At 32.7% G+C, this 25359-nt stretch overlaps 1 protein-coding gene across 3 annotated transcripts; it reads left to right on the top strand.

The window, feature by feature from the left end:
• The first annotated feature begins 1905 nt into the window (after window positions 1–1905).
• LOC148306507 (UPAR/Ly6 domain-containing protein crok) lies at window positions 1906–19344 on the top strand. 3 transcript variants are annotated; one of them, XR_015837995.1, is made up of 4 exons: window positions 1906–2511; window positions 12796–12957; window positions 17424–18472; window positions 18661–19344. XR_015837995.1 is itself a non-coding variant. In XM_088264883.1 (4 exons), exons 1-3 carry the CDS (start codon window positions 2454–2456, stop codon window positions 17663–17665), a joined length of 462 nt encoding a protein of 153 aa, XP_088121009.1. In that variant the 5' UTR covers window positions 1912–2453; the 3' UTR covers window positions 17666–17697; window positions 18754–19344. The 3 variants fall into 3 exon arrangements, 2 of the variants coding, with proteins under 2 accessions (XP_088121009.1, XP_088121008.1); XM_088264883.1 differs by having other exon boundaries at window positions 1912–2511; window positions 17424–17697; window positions 18754–19344; XM_088264882.1 differs by having other exon boundaries at window positions 1912–2511; window positions 17424–19344.
• The last annotated feature ends 6015 nt before the right edge of the window (window positions 19345–25359 follow it).

Consider the following 25359-nt stretch of genomic DNA (forward strand, 5'->3'; position numbering starts at 1 on the left):
ATCAACACATTGAAACAGCGGTCCCATTCAGATCAATATTTCACCAATTTTACTCGCAAAATTTTGCGCAGTGTTAAAAGTCCAAAGATAAACGAAATTCATTATTATATATGGTAGTTCTTTAGAAAAAATGTATTCAGCTGTTTTATGTTTAGATTTAATGCTATTACGAATTTGAAATCGTTGTTCGGCGGTTTAAAATGTACAAAACTAGTGTCGGGTTGTGGTCCCGTGGTTAGTGTCGCGGACTCTTAAGCAAGAGTTTCTCGGTTCGAACCCACTCTATCACAATTTGATACCTATTTCTAATAATGAGCCGCTTAGGCTCACAGAAATAGTATGAAATTGAAATATTTGTGTAAATAATAAAAACACAAATATTTCTCTTTTAAAAAAAAATTCTAGATTTTTAAAATTATTTCTTTTTCATCACATTTCGCAATTTCAAATTTACAAAAAAAACATTGTATTGGAGTTTCCCCAATACAATGCTTCACTTTATACAATTCTTTGTTATTAAACATATAACAAATAAAATAAAATATATAGTACGTCACTTTCAAGCTTTGGTGTATCGCATATTGCCTAAATTCAGGCGCAAACTCATTTCCCTTAATTTATAATGATAACAAATTTATCTTTGTCTTTCATTTGCTTCCAATAGTGCATAGGGGACTTTGTCAGATAACGAAGCGTTATCCTGATCGTAAATTACACGAGTGAACTCGAGAATTTGGACTGGCACTTGTAGTCTTACGCTACAAGTGCCAGTCCAAATTCATTGAATATTTAATATTATAGCAAAATAATCTTAGAGTATTGGATACTTCTATCACATGGTTAGAATTCCAACAGATGGCGCTTAGAACCCATATGAAACGTTTTAAGACGCACGAAATAAAAGAAATAAATAAAAAATCTATGTAATGGCGGAATGGTGAATATTAATTAGCCCATTGTGTGGTCACCGAAACCTCCTGATGATCAGTCCCTGTAAATGTCTTTAAACATGATTTTTTCTTCAATAATTATACGTCTCTGTTGAGATTTCTACAAAAATCTTACTTTAAAACCTCGTTAAATTCCAACTTCGGAACTCACGGGGTAACTGGATTAACATAGTGTTGTCCTGATTGTAAAATCATGATTTTCATGTTGACTTACGTAATATCTTAAATTATAAATGAATCACATATTTTTTACCACTTGAGTATTATATTTTAACGCCTAGTTTCGGAAGCTATAAATACTTCTATCTACGGGTTTGAGTATAAACTGAGTTTATATATTTTAAGCCGTAAATCGAAGGATCTGTAGTTTCTGAAACTAGCCGTACAAATATAATACTCAAGTGGTAGAAAATATGTATTTTTATTTATAATTTAATAATTTCTTATCACAAACTAAATGCCGAAATGATAAATAACATTGCTACCTTTTTTTGGCAAAGCACCCAAAATGTAAAAAAATGTTGCTATATCTTATCAATATAAATAACTTCTAAGTGTACAATCTTAGATTTGTGGACAAAGATTTGGACACACTCAAAATATTATGAGCAATGAACATATCGTAGTCATACAGGAGAATGTGACCAAGTGCATTTTTTACAAAAACGTGATCATTGACTAGTTGATATCCCTGAAAAAAATCCCAAAGGATTTTTAACTTGGAAGTATACATAATATATTGACTTGTTAAAAATTCCTAACTGCATTGATGTTTATTTTATTGCCAAGCAAAAGTAACATAAATGGCCCTCCTGAACATTTTACGTTTTGTTAGTTGGTCACTTTCTCCTGTACGACTACGATATTTAAAAATTAAAACACGTCGACCTTTCTACAACGGACCACTTTACTTGAGAAAAAAATAATCGCTTAGGGACAGCATTGCCTCGGTGTTAGCTCCAGAGAGGCTTTTCCATTTGCCGTTGCTAGATTGCCCGCCGCGCGTAGCCACACGGTAAAACAACCCGGAAAATACCGCGAACGCACCCGGCACAGAGACCCAGAAATGTCATCGAACCCCGGCAGGCGTCCCCGATAATGACAGGCGAAAAAATCGGCGAGATCGTCAGAAAATAGCGGGAAAAGTGGAAAACCGCGCGAACTGCTCGCAGTTACATAATTTCATAACCTAAAAATCGAGAATTACGTCAGTTATTCTGTTCAAACGATTCGAAAACCGATTAAGTACAATTTTAATCGGGTTTTCTAATTATTAATCCGATTATTTCAGTTAAATAGGTCAATTTGTCCACTACATAACCTATGAATGTATCGTAATTGGATTACAGCACACAGTTTACCGCGCTCTAGATAAAATTGAAATATTCTCGAGTATTCTTGAAGTGATATTACTTTACATTACAAATTAAAAAGTGAATATTATCGTGTGATATTAATTCCTAGTGTTTTTTGTAAATTGATAGACGTTTGTTTGAATTAAAAATGAAGGCGTTTGAGGTGCTCGCTTTACTCTGTATGTTAGCTCTGCTGCCGTATCAAGGTAAATGCAAAATTGTTATTTAAACACCTTTATTGAATTTTTTCTGTTATTTTTTCGTGTTATAACACATGGTTTTTTGATGTGTACACCGCAAACAAAAGAATAAAACAATTTGTGACGTTTAATAACAAAAAAACAGATTAATAAGAAAAAAATGTTTTAAATAAATCATCTGGTCAAATTATAAGCTTAAATAATAAAAATGAAAATGATATTTTCTGGCGTTTCTCATGTATGTGATTATAATCCAGAATTCGGACCTCATATACTAATTAAAGAGTTTCTGCTTAATAAAAAGCTTCTTTTCATCTCACCAATAGATAAAAAGTAAAGTTCTAGTGATTCAAGAACAATGTTTCAAAATTGGTTCATATATATATATATATATATATATATATATATATATATATATATATATATATATATATATATATATATATATATATATATATATATATATATATATATATATATATATATATATATATATATATATATATATATATATATATATATATATATATATATATATATATATATATATATATATATATATATATATATATATATATATATATGTATATATAGAACTTCCAAGAACTTGAGTAGTGTGGTGTTCAATAATGGGTAGAATTGGTGAATGTTGCACGTGTGTAAAGTGACTTAAACCAGCCTATGACGGTCGTTAGCCCCGTGAATGCCCAGACTTCCATATTCTTCTTCATCTATAATGAGATGTTAAAAGATTAGAAAAATAAGAATTTTAAATTTTCATTTTTTCATTTGTTGAATATTGTTGGAAAAAATATTAGAATTTAATTTATTAACTACATATCGAGGGAGTAATATTGACAAAAAAACGTTAACTTGAAAATATGCAACTTTGACTTAATGATGCAAATTAAAAAGTTTTCAACGTTCTACAAAACTGGCAGTAATAAAATAAAATATAGTAAGTAGTTTAAAATGTCATATATATCGCTCACTCCTTTCAAGAACGTCATAAATCAAAAATCGACAATTTTAAGTTGTGCATACTTTCGGAATGCCCAGAAAATGTGCTATATCCCAGCAAAAACGGCATATTTTTAACTCAATATTTACCCGCTACAGGGCAGAAAGTGTTGTTTTTGCATTTTGAAGAAAAGGTATTGTTTAATTTTTTTTTTAGTATACATAATATTTTTCAAATGGAGAAAAAACCTTTTTAAATATACTAAATATTATTAAAATGAAAAAAAAAACTTTCAGCTTTTACCAAAAAAGATCTGTTGCGCAGTAAAAAGTTCAATAAGTGGCTTGATATTTATTTTTAATACATTGTATTATATTTTTAAACTTTAAAAACGTTCTCCTGAAAAATCAAGTTTTTTGATTTATGACGTTCCTGAAAGGAGTGAGCGAAATGTATCATTTACAATTCTTATGTAAGATTTAAGTTATCTACATTGACTAATCATTGCACTGCTTCGCAGGGGTAAGCAGAGAGAATAGAAACCCACACTACTCCTGTGTTTACTAACATTCTTTACCTCTTCCACATTCATGCAATAACCTCATACATACCTGACTCCTGACTTGACCGCTTTCAAGTATTTGACAAACCTGATCATGTTATAAGTGGCTTGATATTTATTTTTAATACATTGTATTATATTTTTAAACTTTAAAAACGTTCTCCTGAAAAATCAAGTTTTTTGATTTATGACGTTCTTGAAAGGAGTGAGCGATATGTGGTATTAAAAGTAAATTCAACATTAAGTTTAGTAGTGGGTATTTTATGGATGCTTAAAGCTTAATAACAGTGATTATTCAAACAGGGATTTTAGAGTTAACATTTTATGCCAGTATACCTAAAGTGGCCATAGTCCCGTTTTGAACGGGACCGTATAATAAAAGTAGGTTTTGATAAATATTTACTAAGGAGAAAAACGTAATCTTTTTAAATATATGTATATTGTATTGTACCTTGACACTATCAGCACAGTGTTGACCCATGACCTATGACATTGATATTTTATTTAATTTTTTTCAATGATACAGTAATGACTTTGAATATGTCTCCTATATAGAGTAATCAGAAAGGATGTGAGATGTTTGATCAATTAAAAAATATTTGTAATCAACTATTTTTTTTTAAAATTATCCTGAATTCAAGGGCTGAATGAAAACTAACTCACCTGTGCTACCAACGACCTTCACTAGTTTTAACATGTCGCTCACTCCTTACAACAACGTCACAAATAAAAATTTTCAGGAGAACATTATTAAAGTTTAAAAATTTAATACAATGTATTAAAAATAAAAATCAAGCCACTTATTGAACTTTTTACTGTGCAACAGATCTTTCAAGGTAAAACCTGAATGTTTTTCAACGTCATATATCAAAAATCGTCAATTTTTAGTTGTGCATGTTTTCGGAATGCTCAGAAAATGTACTATATCCCAGCAAAAGCGGCATATTGTTAACTTAATATTTACCCGCTACAGGGCATAATGTGTTGTCGTTGAATTTTGAAGAAAAGGTATTGTTTAATTATTTTTTAAATATACTAAATATTTTTCAAATGGAGAATTTTTTTAAAGGTTTTAAAGGTTTTTGTAAAAAGTTCAAAAAGTGGCTTGATATTTATTTTTAATACATTTCATTGTATTTTTAAACTTCAAAAACGATCTCCTGAAAAATCAAGTATTTTGATTTGTGACGTTGTTGAAAGGAGTGAGCGATTTGTGAATTAGACATATATGCAAACAAATTGATAAAACGGACACAAATGTGTATCAACACTGGCGGCGGCCACTTGACGGACATCATCTTTTCCATTTAACAGAAAAAAATACATAAAAGTTCAAATAAAGTTTTCCATTACTCAAAATATTTAAAAAAAATATATTTAATAATAAAGTAATTTATTTTGCGCCACTCTAAATTTGTTTGTATACTGCAGCTGTCTTGCTTACAAATCTCAAATATGATTGATGTGCAACGCCATTTGCAAAAAAAATGACATCTTCCAATAGGGTGATTAATTTTGCGCCACCTGTATGTAATATGTTTTTAAAGTAAATAAATAATAAATATTGTCAGCGTTTGAGGATAGGTCCCTTGGTAATGTGGTGTACCATATTTTAGGTGCTTATTCTGTAAATACCGCCTTTTCAAAATAGCAATCGTAAAAATAAGGATAAAAGCGTACTTCCCTTTTATTTCCTCGGAACGGAAACGGAAGAGGAAATTCCCTCTTAGAGATCCCATTCAATGGAAATTATTATTTCCCGGAACGCTAGACGCAAATTCGTGGAATTGTAGGAGATCTTTCGCTTTTCTTATTACGCACATAGTACCTGCCGAACAAAAATAAAAGAATTTATTTATTTTATCCGACAGTCTTCTTCTTCTTCTTCTTTATGTAGATCCTAGGGATCTGTTTGTGCCTCCGCATGTCGCTCTTGGGATGTCGACTCCCAGCTGTCTTTCCATCTTTTGGGAAGTCTGCCTGGGGGTCTGCGTCCTTCAGGGTTGCCTTGGAGGGCGATACGTGGAAGTCTGTCTTCTGACATTCTGTTTATATGTTCCTTCCAGTATCGCCTTCGGTGTCGTCCCCACCTCACGATATTCTCCGTCTTACACATGCTCCGGATGTCGGTATTTCTTACTCGGTCTCGCAATGTGTTTCCGGTTATGGATCGGAGAATCTTCATCTCGGAGGTTCCAAGTCGAGATTTCGTTCTGGAAGTATCTGCTCTCCTGCAATCACTTTGTGTTAATACATGTCTATACATTTTTAATTCAAGTTTTACTTGGTAAATACCACGATTTCTTATAATCTTTTGCGACACTTATGTGTCATATTAGTGTATTATTCTTATGATCTATAATCTATCTTATAATCTATAATCTATAGTGTCGGGTTGTAGTCCCGTGGTTAGAGACGCGGACTCTTAAGTCAGAGTTTCTCGGTTCGAACCCACTCTACCACAATTTGATACCTAATAATAAGCCGCTTAGGCTCACAGAAATAGTATGAAATTGAAATATGTGTGTAAATAATAAAAACACCGGTTCGCTAGAACCGGTGCTAACCGGATGAATCCCACCACCGTGTATATCATATATGCACTGTTGATGGATTCCTTGCGTATGTTAGCTGTAGTTACCCACTTGAATGCTTAGAATGTGATAAGTCAGCGTAACTAAGTATTATTTTGAGGAAATAAGTACCCACACATCTCTCCCTCCCTGACATTTCAGTAAATGTTAATGTAATTCCGTGTGTATGGAAAATAAAAACCGATGTGTGTCCAGTGCATCCGGTACAGGGTGTTCCAATACAAATGGCTTTTATTAAAATCAAATAATATATATATATTTTTAAAAGAGATTTGTACATATATACGTTTATATTAATAATTTAAACAATTGTAATTAAAAAAAAATAACAATTTCATTTATCACTGCTATCATCAGGCTGTTGATCACCATCAGTCTGTTGATGTCGGCGATGGCGAAACCCGGTCACTGGTCAAATAAAAAAAAATCCTTATATGGGTAGTTGTTATTATTTATAAAAAGATTGCAATTCCACCATGAAAACAATATATATATATATATATATATATATATATATATATATATATATATATATATATAATATATATATATATATATATATATATATATATATATATATATATATATATATATATATATATATATATATATATATATATATATATATATATATATATATACTACTACTACTACTACTACTACCATCACGCCGTTTCCCCGCAGGGGTAGGCAGAGAGGATGGAACGCCACACTCTTCTGTCCTGACATACACTCCTCGCCTCCTTCACATCCATACATCTAGTCATACATGCCCTCCGATTACGCAGACTTTTGACACCGCCAGATTTTAGGTTCTGATTGATCTGATCGTGCCAAGTCTTTTTCGGTCGTCCACGTTCTGTTTTCCCTCTCACATTCGCCACATATATTTTCTTAGTCATTCTCTCGCTATCCATTCGCTCCACATGTCCATACCACCGCAAAGAGCTCTTTCTAATCTTTTCAATTATTCCTCGTTCAGATATATATATATATATATATATATATATATATATATATATATATATATATATATATATATATATATATATATATATATATATATATATATATATATATATATATATATATATATATATATATAAATATATATATATATATTTATATATATATATATATATATATATATATATATATATATATATATATATATATATATATATATATATAGTATATATGTATTTATGTAAATACATATATATATATATATATATATATATATATATATATATATATATATATATATATATATATATATATATATATATATATATATATATATATATATATATATATATATATATATATATATATATATATATATATATATATATATATATATATATATATATATATATATATATATATATATATATATATATATATATATATATATATATATATATATATATATATATATATATATATATATATATATATATATATAGATTTACAAAAAAAAAAAAAAAATTATACTCAGTCTGTATCGCAAAAATTGAGGGGTGTACCATAAGCCATTGGGACAAAAATAACAATTCTAATTTTGTTTTAAGGTGAATATAAAATTTGACATTTGCAAATGTACACGTTTTATGGAGGTACTCGGCGAGCAAAATGTCTAACTGCTTATGCACACGCGCAAAGAGGCCATGCGGTTTATATATGATTACCGGTAACGTCTCTATTTCTGTGATTATATGACTGACTAACTAACTTATTATTTTTTGACACCTCATCAAAAATTGTAAAATGTGTAAAACGATCAAGATAACACTACATTTATGTGACGCAGTGCCCTATGCACCAATTCGGGTGCGGATAAGGGTTTTATATATATATATATATATATATATATATATATATATATATATATATATATATATATATATATATATATATATATATATATATATATATATTTATATATAAATATAGCTACCATACTAGAGGTACCGGGTTCGATACCCAGGGGGGTTAATTAAATATAAGTGATTTTTTCACTCTAATATTTATTCAATATTACCCTGGACTGGTACCTGAAGCGGAGGGCTGATAACTTTTCCTTCATGTTTTAACGATCAAGATAACACTGCGTTTATATGATGCAGTGAGATTTTCATTTATGAGATTAATAAGACAGGGTGAAGTTTAAAAAAAATGTCACCCAATTCCTGTTTGATGTATAATTGAGCTTGTTACGTATTTACCTGCATCACTTATGAGGTATTCCAACTGCAGTGTGTTATGCAACGGGTGCATCATCACTGTATGTAGTATGTTACTGCAAGGCTGAACTTGGAGCTCTGCCAGATAAAAATATCGATCCACTTCTCAAGGAGACAAAACTATTCAATTTCGCCAAATTTTAAGAGGTAAAACCTGATTCACAACATCTTGGGTTTGTCCAAACCTGTATTTTTGGGAGTTAATTTCACATTATTTTTGAACATCTTAACAAAGATGAAGAAGAATATGGAATTTGTGTATTAAATGCTAAATCAAAACTTCCAGAAAACTTAAAATCTACAAAAAATTATCAAACCTTTAAAACTAAATTTAAAAAACATTTAAGACTCACCCCAACCTAAACTCCATACCGAGGAATATATATATTTTTTTATTTACCTTGTTTCAATATCCTTTTTTAAAAAAAAAAACAATAATTGTAAAACGAGCTCCCTCTCTAAACACAAGTATCCACTTTATTAGGGAGGTAGAAACGTTACATTTGAAATATTTTGTATATTTACCAACTATTTTGTAAATTTAAATTTTGTATTTTGTAAAAAAAATCATTTCAATTAAAAAAAAATAAAAATAAAAAACAATTATTTTTTGAGTCTATTAACAACTTAATAGACTCAGTGTTTGATTTAAAATTTAATATAAACAATAAAATGGAGTTCTATAAATTAAACGCCAAATCTATAAATACGAATATGGAAGTCTGTGAAAAGACTTCAAAAATACTAAAAAACGTTTTGGTATCAAGTACTTGTTACCACTTTGTTAGTTACAAGTTAGTATTAGTACATGTCCGCCTCCGTAGTGTAATCTGGTGGTCCCGGGTTCAATTCTCAGGGGGGGGTTAAATAAATATAAGTGATTTTTTCACTCTAATATTTATTCAATATAACCCTGGACTGGTACCTGAAGTGGAGGGCTGATAACTTTTCCTTCGTGTGTCATACGTGTGTAATATGATGAATTTAATATTTTTTAATTAAAATGAAAATGGTATTTTCTGGCGTTTCTCATGTGTGTGATTATAATCCAGGATTCGGACCTCACATACTAATATAAGAGTTTCTGCTTGGTAAAAAGCTTCTTTACATCTCACCAATAGATGTCTCTAGTGAAGTTCTAGTGATTTAAGAACAAGATTTCTAGATTGGTTCATATATATATGTATAGAACTTCCTAGAATTTGAGTAGTGTGGTTGTCAAGAATGGGTAGAATTGGTGAATGTTACACGTGTGTAAAGTGCTCACTTAAACCAGCCTATGACGGTCGTCAGCCCCGTAAATGCCCAGACTTCCATATTCGTCTTCATCTTTGATGAGATGTTAAAAAATAATTGTTTATTACTGTACAAATACATTTTTTGTTCATTGTGTGTTTTCTCCTCACAACTGGACTTAGTAATGTTTCTTTTTCACAATTAATAATAGTAATAAAACCCTTATCCGCACCCCAATGGTGCATAGGGCACTACGTCATATAAACGCATTGTTATCTTGATCATTTACACATGAAGGAAAGGTGATCAGCCCTCCGCTTCAGGTACCAGTCCAGGGTAATATTGAATAAATATGACAGTGAAAAAAACACTTATATTAATTTACCCCCCTTGGGAATCGAACCCGGGACCTCCAGAACGGTAGCCGAGCGTGCTGACCATTACAAATACTCTTGTATTTTCTGATTACCTCTGCATTTAAATTATTTATAATACTTTTAAAAAAATAAAAAATTATAAGTTTCGTTGTATTAAAAAAAATACTGTCTGTATGCGGCCCTTAGGAAAATTTTAGGTCACGATGCGACCCGGGGTGCGATTCGAGTTGGCCAGGCCTGCGATACTATGTTAGCGGCCTTAATTGATCTTGATGAATTAGCTGGCCCAGAATATTAATTGTCTGCAATCATGTGGATACGTTGCATTCGGATTATTGAAGTTATGACGTCACCCAATAATGCATTCGTTTGTAAGATGATATAAGAGATTAGATGTCCCCATTGGATACATAACGTCTGCAAAAGCGCATAAGGGGGAACTCGCAAACATCTTTTACATTAAGGCCCAGTAATCAATAGTCCGTACTTAATTTTATTTAAACCCAGGTAACATAAAAAGTAATTGTTATTTTTCTTTTCTTAAAATACCGTTTTTGTATTTAAAAAATAACTTATTTTCGTAATTAATATATAGTTTTATAGTTCAATTAAGATAACATAAACTAAAAAAACTAACTAACTAACCATCACGCCGCTTCCCCGCAGGGGTAGGCAGAGAGAATAGAGCGCCACACCACTCTGTCCTTGCAAACATTCTTCGCCTCTTCCACGTTCATGCATCTCCTCATACATACCCGCCGATTGTTACGACTCCTAACCTGACCACTTTCAAGTATTTGGCATACCTGATCGTGCCATGTTTTTCTCGGTCTTCCTCTGCTTCTTTTCCCACTAACATTCGCCTCATAAATTTGTTTTACCGTTCTTTCCTCACTCATTCGTTCCACATGTCCAAACCATCTCAACACACCTTTCTTAATTTGATTTGGAGAAATTTTGGAACAGGTAGATGATTTTGTGTATCTGGGTAGTATGTTTTCTAGGGATGGAAAGATTGATAAAGACATAGAAAGGAGAGTGAATGCTGGGAACAAAGTGAATGGTGTACTGAAATCAGTTATAGCAAATAAAAACCTATCACCGGAAGCTAAACTGGCAGTGCACAACGGAGTCCTGGTTCCAACTCTAATATATGGAAGTGAAACATGGAGTTGGCAAAAGAAGGATGAAAGTAGACTGAATGCAGTCGAAATGCGATCTCTCAGAAGAATGTGCGACAAAACGATGTATGATAGATGTGCGAATAGTGAAATAAGGAAGGAATGCAAAGCTGAGATAAGCATTATCGATAAATTAGGTTAAAGTAAAGGGTATGTATGAGGAGGAGGAGATGCATGAACGTGGAAGAGGCGAAGAATGTTTGCAAGGACAGAGTGGTGTGGCGCTCTATTCTCTCTGCCTACCCCTGCGGCGAAGCGGCGTGATGGTTAGTTAGTTAGTTAGTAAAGGGTACTGGAAAGAATGCAATAGATATCATGAATATAAATAGATGAAAAGCGCTTATATCAAATACAAATATTCGATATTATTTTTTGACATCTCATCAAAGGTGAAGAAGAATATGGAAGTCTGGGCAACCATGGGTTTTGACAACCATCATAGGTTGGTTTAAGTGATCGCTTTACACGCGTGTAACATTCACCAATTCTACCCATTATTATCACACTACTCAAATTCTTGGAAGTTCTAAATATAGGAACCAATTTTTAAACATTATTTTTGAATCACTAGAAATTCACTAGATACATCTATTGGTGAGATGAAAAGTAGCTTTTGATTGAGCAGAAACTCTTGTATTACTGTAGTATGTGAGGTCCGAATCCTGGATTATAATCACACACACGAGAAACGCCAAAAAATATCATTTTCATTTTTATTATTTAAGCTTATAATTTGACCAGATAATTTATTTACAACATTTTGAGTGTGTCCAAATACTTGTTCACAAAATCTAGATTATCTCCAATTACAGGAGTTATTTTCATATTATTTTTTGACATCTCATCTTTGATCAGATGTCAAAAAATAACATGAAAACAACTCCTGTAATTGGAGATAATCCAGATTTTGTGAACAAGTATTTGGACACACTCAAAATTTTGTAATAAATATTTGATTTCAACAGAAAACAAAAAATTAAAATGAATAAAGTAGGTATATATTATATGAATTATATATCAAAGATTGCTTTTCAATATGAAAACCCAGTCTGGGTTTCTCCGCTTAGGGCACACTCAAAATGTTGTTTTATTTATTTATTTACAATATTTAATTAATTTTCTTTTATTTGTAGCGGAGTCCATAACATGCTACCAGTGCAACAGCGAGTATGACCCGCGATGCGGTGACCCCTTCGACCCGTACTCCTTGGGACAGATCAACTGTTCCATGAAGACCCCCTTGGATCATATGCCTCACGTGGAGCCGGTGCTATGTAGGAAAAATATACAAAAAGGTAATGCTTTGCTAAGTCAACTACGTAGATGTTTACTTTACCGATTCATTGCCACGAGCGCGTTAACGCGCTCTCCAAAGGATCATTATCAGGCGGGAGGAATATCTAATTTAACATACTCAACCTATAAAGGATTGTATTAGACTCGTTTTGTGTTTATAACAGCCGATATAATCAATATTTTCTTTTGGAAAATTCGCCTTCGTAAATACGTTGTTTTCGTGAGTTGGTAATGAATGACGTCACAGAAACGATGGACTTATTTTAATATTAGTAACATTACTAAATAATTGGCGGCTCTATGTTTTGATGTCTATGGTGCACCCTCCCACATCCCCTCTCCTCATATTTGTATAACACAAATGGTAGTGTAGTGGTAAACAAACAATCCACGTTACTACTTTTACAGCTCATTAAACATAGACAATAAACCATATGACATAAAACGTTCGATGACGGAAATTTGATGACGTATGCGGACGCACGTTTTTCGTTTTGTTCAAATATCCAAAGTTTAAACCATGATATCTCTCAAACTTCTCTACAGATTTCAATAAGAATGTCTCCGATAGTATTGTGATTTTTCATATTGATTTATTAGCCAATAATCACACATCGTGAAATTTATCCATTCTGTGCTCGCCGGGCTAACCATACAAAATGAACGCTCTCCTGTGACCTTGTCGCCAGCCAATATAATATCCAATTGGAATAATTTTAACTTAGAATATATAGAGACAACTATTACGAAGATCGAGAAATAAGGGGACTTGTCACTACTCCTGTACGCATTCCATCTCGCTAGTCAAAAATACAATATGGCTATATCCGCTACAAAGACCAAGAGCATGGTGTTCTCTCGGATCCCAGTGGGATGTAGTGTGACTGTGGATGGCGTCTTGGTAGAGCAGGTGGAAAAGTTTAAATACCTGGCTGTGGACCTGTGTGGTCAAACGGATTGGAGATACCAAGTGATGGGGCAAGTGAACAAAGCTGCAGCCATCTCAGGATGCCTGAAAAATGCTATATGGAAAAACCCTGAGATGAAGATCGGCAGCAAAATTAAGATTTACAAAACTTGTGTCCGACCCATCATGACGTATGGAATCCAAAGTAGAGCGGACACCGTAGCCACAAAAAACGTGCTTAGAGTGTCAGAAATGAAGACTCTAAGAAGCATAACAGGCAAAAGTCTTCGAGAGAGAATAATAAATGCCAGAATCAGGGAAATTTGCAAAATTGAAGATGTGTTAGGTGGGGAAGACCACCAAAAAGATGGATCGATAGCTGGGAATCGACATCGCAGGAGGCTAATCCCTCTTAAAAACAGGCCACAAGGCCGACAACAAGATGAAGAAGAAGAAGAAGAAATATTAAAATGTTACAATTTACCGACATTATCAAAGTTAGTCATATTTCTAAAAGCTTTCACTGAGAGTCAATTTGTGTCTCTTTATTATACAGGGTTACCGACTACAATTTTTTAAAATGCCTGAAAAATTCTATATGGAAAAACCCTGACATGAAGATCGGCAGCAAAATTAAAATATGTATGTAAAAATTGTGTGCGATCCATCATGGCATATGGGATCGAATGCAGAGTGGATACCGCAGTAACAAAAAACGCGCTAAGAGTGTCAGAAATGAAGATTTCAAGGAGCATATCTAGCAAGGGTCTACGAGATAGAATAAGGAACACCAGGATAAGGGAAATATGCGAGATGGAAGATGTCGTTTGGTGGGGAAGGCAATGAAGAAGACAATGGTATGCGCGTGTGAGGAGAATGGAATCATCCAGACTCCCCCATATCGCACTGGACCTGTAGGCAGATAAGCAAAGAGAGGTTGAATTATATGAATAAAAAAAAGTGGTGAAATCAAAATCTTTTAATTTTATAAAGATAAATTGACAGCCAGGAATCCACATCGAAGGAGGATAATCTCTTAAAAACAGGCCACAAGACGAAGAAGAAGAAGAAGTAACACCCAACCAATAATCCCATACTGTCAGTGATGGGATTCGAAATTTTCAAGAGCCGGTTCGCCCCTTCCCTCCCTCTTATACAAAAATTGTTTTGACATTTATTCATTTATTTGTTTGTTTATTCCGCACATAAACAGAACATTCACATAACAACTGAGAATGCTCCAATTACAATAGTAGGTACAGATTTAAAAGTTGATTAAATGTAATGTTACAATGTTGTAGAACATAAATCATAATATATACAAGCTCTGTAACAAAGTAGTTATCTACATCGTACATGAAATAACTTGTTACTGCTAACGGTACTGGAACACTTGTGACGAGGAAGACGGAAACGCGCAAATGAAGACAATCTTTTATTCATTAATAAAAATTACAAAGCTATAAGTGTGAAAATAACAAAATTACACCAATATATCGAAAATTACAAAACGCAAGGGCGAGAAGAACAAAGCGACACCAATATAAAAACAGAGCGAGCGCGGCGTATACACGTTTTGAATATTATTTAATCTGAGCACACAAAAATTAGTCCGCCATCCCTTATATATGATTTTAAAGGAGTTACATGTGGTGGGGACAATATTATAAACAAAATAAAAGTCGATGAACTATGTCTCTTTGTCCTTGTCGCGTACATTTATGAATACTATTTTAATACATAACTTATTCTGAAAAATATACAGATTTTGGCCGAAACATAACATAAGTGAAAATAATTGAAAAAAAAATTAATCAGTTTTATTTTAATACACTAACTAACTAACTAACTAACCATCACGCCGCTTCGCCGCAGGGGTAGGCAGAGAGAATACAGCGCCACACCACTCTGTCCTTGCAAACATTCTTCGCCTCTTCCACGTTCATGCATCTCCTCATACATACCCGCCGATTGTTACGACTCCTAACCTGACCACTTTCAAGTATTTGGCATACCTGATTGTGCCATGTTTTTCTCGGTCTTCCTCTGCTTCTTTTCCCGCTAACATTCGCCTCATAAATTTGTTTAACCGTTCTTTCGTCACTCATTCGTTCCACATGTCCAAACCATCTCAACACACCTTTCTTAATTTTCTTTATTTTAATACATACTTCCGAATAGACTCTTGGTCGTTGTCAACATTCTTTTGATTTTCCTTTTTTAATCCTAGTGTCATCAGCTGTGTGGTTACATTCTCTTAACCAAGTTTGTACTGATGGAACTGGGTCCCAGGTATCTAATGGGAGACCTATCAAATCAATCGTCATCAAATTAGCTACATTATTAATGATTAAAGAAAACACCTGTTTTTTACAACTTGAGTTTATTATAGACTACATGTTTCAGAAGTTAAACTTCCATCATTCAGGTCTGTATAATAATAATGTCTGTATTTATTATACAGACCTGAATGATTTAACTAAGGTAGTTTATTAGTCCGCCTCCGTGGTGTAATGGTCAGCACACTCGGCTACCGTTCTGGAGGTCCCGGGTTCGATTCCCAAGGGGGGTAAAATAAATATAAGTGATTTTTTCACTGTCATATTTATTCAATATTACCCTGGACTGGTACCTGAAGCGGAGGGCTGATCACCTTTCCTTCATGTGTAAACGATCAAGATAACACTGCGTTTATATGACACAGTGCCCTATGCACCATTGGGGTGCGGATAAGGGTTTTATTTTATATAGTTTAACTACTGAAACATGTAGTCTATAACAAAACTCAAGTGGTAAAAAACAAGTGTTTTCTTTAATCATTGTAACATGTCTTACCACAAAGTTAATGCCGAAACAATAAATAAAATATATTATTAATATTAAGGAGACTTCTTTTATCTCCGATACATGATCTCAATCGGAAAATTGTGTGACAACAAAGGGTTAAGGGCCGGTTCAGCGAACTCTAAAAATTTTAGTCACCGGTTCTAGTGAACTGTCTGAATTCCACCACTGCATACTATAGAATAGACTGATATAAAGTCCGCCTCCGTAGTGTAATGGTCAGCACGCTCGGCTACCGTTCTGGAGGTCCCGGGTTCGATTCCCAGGGGGGGGGGTCAAATAAATATAAGTGTTTTTTACTCTAATATTTATTCAGAGGAAGACCAAGGAAAACCGGGCAGAATCAGGTATGTCGAATACTTGAAAGCGGCCGGGTCAGGAGTCGTAATAATCGTCGGGTATGTATGAGGAGATACATGAATGTAGAAGAGGCGAAGAATGTTTGCGAAGACAGAGTGGTGTGGCGTTCTATTCTCTCTGCTTACCCCTGCGGAGAAACAGCGTTAGTTAGTTAGTTTATTTATTCAATATTACCCTGGACTAGTACCTGAAGCGGCAGGCCGATCACCTTTCCTTCATGTGTTAGTGATCAAGATAACACTGTGTTTATATGATGCAGTGCCCTATGCACCATTAGGTGCTGATTTGAATGAATGAATGAAATGATATAAAGCCTAGTAATTTTTTATATTCATATGATGTTTCTAATTTCAGTGTACGGGAAGATACGCGTGGTTCGAGGGTGCGGTTACCTGAGGGATGAAGAGAGAGACGATAAGGCCTGCGTCAGGAGGTCGGGCACGCACGACGTCTTCACGTTCTATTGCTCGTGCACGGGGGACCTCTGCAACTCGGCCAAGTCGCTCCCGCCTCCCGGAGTTGCGCTCTTCGCTCTGGCGACACTAGCTACAATCATAGTCGGAAAACAGACCACCGCCTTTAGACATGGATTATGAATTGCTAAAAAAAATATACAATGATTCTTTTGGTTTGTTGATTTTTTTAGATGTTCACATATCACTCACTCCTTTCAACAACGTCATATATAAAAAAACTTGATTTTTCAGGAGAACGTTTTTAAAGTTAATATAATGAAATGTATTAAAAATAAATATCAAGCCACTTTTTAAACGTTTTACTGTGCAACAGATCTTTTTAGGTAAAACCTGAATGTTTTTTCTCCATTTAAAAAATATTTAGTATATTTAAAAAAATAATTAAACAATACCTTTTCTTCAAAATGCAAAAACAATACTTTCTGCCCTGTAGCGGGTAAACTTAATGTTAAAAATATTCCGCTTTTTCCTGGGATATAGTACATTTTCTGGGCATTCCGAAAACATGCACAACTGAAAATTAACGACTTTTGATATATGACGTTGAAAGGAGTGAGTGATATGTATGTGAGTACTTATTTATTAAATTTTTAATTGGTTTGATAATTGAAAGAGAATTTATGGTGAAATTTCAAGTTCGCGTCACGTTTAGTAAGCACATTTGGTCACTTAAGAGTTGTTTCTATAAAGCGAGAAGTCTGTTGTATGGAATCTGGAACTTTGAGTAGTGTACATGTTGATCAAGGGTGGTGAATGTTACACGTGTTTAAATCAGCATTTGACAGGTCAAAAGCCCTGTAAATACTCAGACTTCCATATTTATTATTCTTCATCTATGTTTAGATGTCAACATTATTTAGTTCTTGCTAACTTTAAATAATTGTGATTTTTTTTAAAAATGAACCTAATGAAATGAATGCTAGGAATGTATGCAGTAAAACACTCTCCTTATCATTCATCGTTCACTTTGTGTAATACACATTGTTCAATCATTGTTTTACACAACGTGAATGATGAATGATAAAGAGACACTCTTCTTATCATTCATCATTCACTTTGTTCAATACACGTTGTACAATCATTGTATTACACAACGTGAACGATGAATGATAAAGAGAGTGTTTTATTATTATACCACAATGTTAACTGCTTTTAATATACAAAATATGTATGTAGTATCTTTAAAATTGGATCTTTTGAATTTTTAGGTGTTTAAATATGGAGAAATGGGAGGTATTTTGGAAAGGTTTATGGTATAGATGATCGATGATCGATGACCGCGATTGCAATCAGTGTTTCATATCCATATCAAAAGAGAAATCACTTTTGATCATATCTAAGTATGCAATTATGCATTTTTTAATCAAACCTGTTTCTGGCATTTTATACCCCCTTTACAAATATATTTCAACTGGTGAAAACATCAAGAAGAGTTCCTTATCGCGATCGATAATTGAACGAGATTCGAGAGTGAAATTTCAAGGACACGTCTAGTTTATTAGGCACATTTCGTTACACGAAAGAGAGGAAAGATATAACGTAGAGAGAAGAAAAACAAAATTGCACTACAACTGTAAATTCAAAACGTAAGCCTCACCTATAAGTTTTACGATGGAGACCTTGGAAGAACAAAAGAGGCGTCTGAAGACCCCAAAAGAGATGGTCCGACGACACAGTCACTGTGGGGGGTAGAAACTGGCTGCAAGCAGCAACCGACCGAAGGAAATGGAAAGAAGGGGAAGAGGCCTGTGTCCAGCAGTGGAGGTCAGAGTGCTCATGAAGAAGAAGAAGAAGAAAAAGAAGCCTAACCTCACCATTGTACTAAAAAGCGAACAAAAACGATGTCTCTAGTTAATTACCATCAGTTGAAATATCAAATTGAATTAATCAGTAAATTGTGTTTTAGAATTAAAGGTTTTAAAATGTTAAAAACATATCAATGGAATTTTGTAATAATTTTACATTTTTTCGCCGTAAACACTTAAGAAAACACTCTTCCATCCATTCACCATTTTGTCCACGTTAGATCTATTTCATGACAAGTTAAATTAGTATTGTAATGTGGGATTGAACTTTCTCACAAATCATTGTAACACCAAATCATCAGAAGCTTACGTCCTTAGCAAACGATTCATTCATCCATGTCATCAATCTGCCTCCAGCCTCTTCTGCTGGCTGCTTGCTCCCTTGCATCCTCCCAAGTCAGGTCCACTTCCTTAAGTTCAGGCGAGAACTGCTGACGAATTGTCAGCAGTGGACGTCCTGGGTGATGTGGATCAAATGCCTTGTAAAAGAGACAAGCTTGACAATCGATTCTCATCACTCGGACAGATAATTTCTCTCATCTTATGTTCCTTTATGTGTCCTAATTTTGATAGTACTAGCAGATAGAGCAATATATATATATATATATATATATATATATATATATATATATATATATATATATATATATATATATATATATATATATATATGTATATATAACAATAAAAGTGCTAATTGTGGTAATTTTTGGTATCGAATCAATTAATAGCTGTATTTTTTCATCTTTTGTTCGCACGTGTTTCAATGATGATACCAGGAGTAATGGGATTGAAACACGTTTGAATTCTGTTATTTTTCCAACATTATTTTATTAAATATGTATTTCTCTATTCAGTAATATTCTTCAATCAAGTATTGTGGTGTCAATTGATTTGAGTAACATATTATGAATTTGCGTTCAAATATCATCCATCATTTCATAACACATTTAGTTATCTGAATGAAGAACTATCCCAAGTCGCAAACAAGGCAATATCGTTTTCATAAGTATTGCTGTGACTCAGACCAGCTAAATATAAATAAAAGAAAAGAGCATCTAAAAACACGCGCGTCTTCGAATGCAACGTTGTGACAAAAATTTAAAGCAATCGATGAATCGCTGTATAGTGTATAGATAATGATTCCGAATCCTTCTTAGATTCTTAACTTACTAATTTACCACCATGCAGCTTCTCCGCAGGGGTAGGCGGAGAGAATAGGACGCTACGCCAATCTGTCTTTGCAAATAATCATCGCCTCTTCCACATAATCTTCTAATACACACCCGCCGATTATTCGACTTCTGATTTGAGTGTTTTCAAATATTTGATACAAATGATCATGCCAAATTTTTCTCTGCCTTTCTCTACTAAACAACATTCGCCTCATAAATTTGTTTTCTGTTCTTTCTTCGCTCATTCATTCCACATGTCCAAACCATCTCAACACATCGTTCTCAATTTTAAAGCGGAATAATGGCAAGTTATTTAGTTATAAGGATAGTTCTACATTCATGTGACAGTTCAAGACGTTTACTATAATACATGCTTTAATTCCTGCACATTCCTTCCAAATTCACTCATATACATCCTAAATAATGCGTAATAATGCATAATTATTGCACCAATGATAAAAAAATGTTAATTTTAAACAATATATATGATATTTATGTATCTTTTTACATTTAATTTAAGATAAGTGAAACGTGAATGGTGTGCCGCCTTCTAGATTTGTGATATGTATAATATGTGTTTAAAAATGTAAGATTATTTGCATGTGTCGCAAATGTGTTTTAAAATTGCATTATATTTAAGAAATTATTCACTGAAAATTCCGAATTTGTTCTCCGTATGCATTCCAATAACGCATTGAATTTGGTTAGTATTGATAATAACTGGTTACTTCAATTAAAACTGATAACCCAACGACTCCAATAACACTGATGCACAGAATTTCACTGTTTGTCAGTTCAATTAATTAGAATAAATGTTTTTTTATGTACTGCTTTACTCTGATTAATACTTTTTCATAGCATTTTTTTAATTGAGGTAAGGTTTTTTGTATTTAAAAAAATTAACAGTTCGTACTGTTGTAAGTTGATAAGTTTAAATTAATTTGCTGACATATATTAATCTTAATCAAAATGAATAACAGTTTTTAACTATGTAATGTAATGAATAACAGTTTTTAACTATGATGTGTTTTTTTACTGTAATGTTTATTTAACACATTATTGTCGGGCAGTTTTTTCATCAACCCCGACCCAAATTAGTATGTATACTAATTAGGGTCGTATACTAATCGCAAATAGCCGCTAACCCAATTCCCATCTGTAAAATGTTTTTTGCCATCTGTCGCGATCTACCAAAAGCAAGCACATAGAATGCTTGTAAGCGCCTTCAGCTCTCTACAGCAGTGTGTAAAAATATGCTTTTAAGTATTGCCCGCAAACAATGTGTTAATATTACCTCGGATTGATCACTTGCCATCATATAACTAACAATCAACTCAACATTGTATCAATATGATGCAGTGCCCTATGCACCGTTGGGTGCAGATAAGGATCAGCAGTAGTAATAATGATTATTAAAGTGAAAAGTATTGATTGAATTGGCCAGTTAGTATTAATACAAATCATATTTTAAACTTACCGTAGTTTGCACGAGTATATTTTAGCATGGTTTAAGTTGGTTGTTTACAGCTGCGCTAGCCACGGTACTCATATGCAATTACAAAGCTGTGATATACATTACATATAAATATTCCCAGAGGTTGTCCATAGCGGCAGCTATTTCTCGATAACATATAGGCAGAAATTCATTGAAAATGTTAGGACTTGTTCTGCGTACTGCCAGGGCTATCAAAAATACCTGCGTGCTGAGAACTCTTTATAACTCCTTGGTGCGAAGTAGACTCAAGAGTGGCTTGATGATTTGGGGGCCACACGAGCTTAACTACTTTCTTATGGCAGAGAAAATCCAAAAGAAGTTTCAAAAGTATCTCTACATGAGAGAGTACGGCTATTATCCTTGGCTCTACCCGACCCAGTTTCTCCAGGGTATGCCTGGCTACAATAGTTTAGAGACTATAAGGAATATGTAATTGATTACGCATTTTTATCAATTGTTGCGCGGTATGATTGATAATCCTGAAATTATGCAGAGCATTGGTCTGTATGTTCCCGATAGTTACCTAAGACAGCGTCGGTATAGATTGTTTCACATTCCTATACACAGGACCAACCTGCCGATGGTTATGCCTGTAGGAAGAGCTGCCGCTATGCTGATATCACGATGAATATTGATCTCCTCCATGTCTTTGAGGTGGTATTTTGAAGCGAAATTCTTCTACAACTGTAACAATTTATTATGATACTTGTAATTTGTTGTCTTTATTGTTATTATTGTCATTTTATTTACTTTATAATTTGCGTTATTAATATATGTATACACTTATGTCCGCCTCCGTAGTGTAATGGACAGCACGCTCGGCTACCATTCTGGAGGTTCCGGGTTCGATTCCCAAGGGGGGTAAAATAAATATAAGTGATTTTTTCACTGTGATATTTATTCAATATTATTACCCTGGACTTGTACCTGATCACCTTTCCTTCATGTGTAAACGACAAGATAACACTGCGTTTATATGACGCAGTGCCCTATGCATCATTGGGGTGCGGATAAGGGTTTTATTATTTATTTTTATTATACAGCTCAATGTAAGTTTGCCATGTATATATTAATTATTTAATAAATTGAATGGATTGAATTGAATAGCAGTGCACGCATACATTGTACATGAAGTACTCGTACAGCTAACATGACTATAGTTTGGTGTGCGTAGCTGTGGACAACCGTCTTGAAACTGATACATTCTATATTTCTAAAAAAGAAACAAAATTGACATACTTCAACTGTAGATTTTACCTATCTAGGAATATTCTTACTCCTCTCTTTTAGTATGTTTTGTTATCTTGTTAAGTTGATCTTATTGTGAAATGTTACCATTAACAGACGGCAAATACATAGTTTAATAGGATTTTCTAGTGCTTAGGTTAGGAAAAGAAAAATCAACTGCATTGTTTAAATCAATGTGTAGTTAATATTAAAATGTTTAATTAATCAATGATTCTTCTAGATTTTTAGATATAATATGACATTCCTGATAGCCAGACCTCAATAACAACTTAAATAGAATCCATTTACGAAGAAGTGTTTTGTATATGTAATATGAATTTACACATATGACATTATGTTTTTATTTTTAAATATAAGTATAAAACACATGTGTAAGTTACTAATATTAATGTAAACATGACTAGTTTTGAGAACTATAGATCTTCTCAACAACAGTTAAATTTTTTTTATATAATAGTGATCTTATACAAGTGTTTTATTTTTGTATTAAAATCCTTATGTTATTCTACAAAGCTATTTCCAAAAAAAATTATACTTTTATTTTGAATTAAAATTATACTTGGTAAATACTATTTTTTTAAAAACTATTGTTACATTTATCTTACAATTTATCCGTTTTATTGTTTTTTTTTCAATTGAAATTCTTCTTTCTTCTCTTACCCTCATCCGCACCCAATGGTGCATAGGGCACTGCATCTCATCTAATCGATAATTATGTGACGTCAAAGTACCTTCTATCAAACATATTTTACTCCACAACCATGAATCTGGAGGGCAGGACTGATCACCGTGACTGACCTTATATAATTACGATGGAGGTATCATATCGCTCACTCCTTTCAAGAACGTCATAAATGAGAACGTTTTTAAAGTTTAAAAATATAACACAATGTATTAAAAATAAATATCATGCCACTTATTGAACTTTTTACCGTGCAACAGATCTTCTAAGGTAAAACCTGAAGATTTTTTCTCCATTTGAAAAATATTTAGCATATTTAAAAAAATAATTAAACAAACCTTTTCTTCAAAATGAAAAAACAACACTTTCTGCCCTTAGCGGGTAAATATTAAGTTAAAAATATGCCTCTTTTGCTGGGATATAATACATTTTCTGAGCATTCCGAAAACATGCACAACTGAAAATTGATGATTTTTGATTTATGACGTTCTTGAAAGGAGTGAGCGATATGTGCTTTTTCGATGGGATGCCCTGTGCACCACTTGGGTATGGATAGAAATTGCAGAAAGAGAACTTGGGTAGATATTCACATTATAAAAACACTCTTTCATCCACTTAGGGCTGGTCTAAATGTTTCAAGTTATTTTTTGTTATATTTATAATCGGACAGTGAGCAATGATATATTTTTGTTTATTTTAAGTAATATTTCTTATATCTAAATAGGAAATTAGATATATTTTACCGTATTTACGCTAATTGTCACATGATAAGCTATAAATGTCAATATATTTGTGTATGTGCTTAGCTGTAAGGAATGATATGACTGTATTTCACATTTGTGATATTCCGTGTGAGCTGTAAAATGATATGTTTAGCTATTTTTAAAATGGTATCTTTAATTCTTATCATTGATTTTTCAGCAGGCATCTTGGTTTTCTTAAATTAAATAAAATCTCCAATAAGTAATGTGCGAGAAAACTTGATACATAATACGATATTGAAATCACTTTTTAAAAACCGTTTATATAAGAATACTATCATTTTTCTTATTGATAATATAAACACAATAAAGTGGTGGTTTTTATTTTACAGATATAATACATAAAAAATATAAGTTTAACACTATTTTTTTAATATTTTATGTTCAATTATTGCTTGGTAAATACCACTTTGTAATTTATTTTTTTTACCAAGTAAATTCATATAAATGGATTGATATTACAACAATGTAACTGTTGAATCAATTATTGATTTTTCCTAATATATTCTTGATTGATTTATTTTAATTTTATTAAATTTAAAATTTAAATAAGGTTAAATTATTTCAATGAATGGAGTGTTTAAATTTAAAATGTAAACATACATTTAAATTGAAGTCTAACTTGGTTATAATGAGAATAAAGAAATA

This window comes from Brachycentrus maculatus, unplaced genomic scaffold (assembly GCF_059751285.1).
Source record: "Brachycentrus maculatus isolate JH-2025_06_01 unplaced genomic scaffold, ASM5975128v1 h1tg000239l, whole genome shotgun sequence".
Classification (NCBI taxonomy): domain Eukaryota; kingdom Metazoa; phylum Arthropoda; class Insecta; order Trichoptera; family Brachycentridae; genus Brachycentrus; species Brachycentrus maculatus.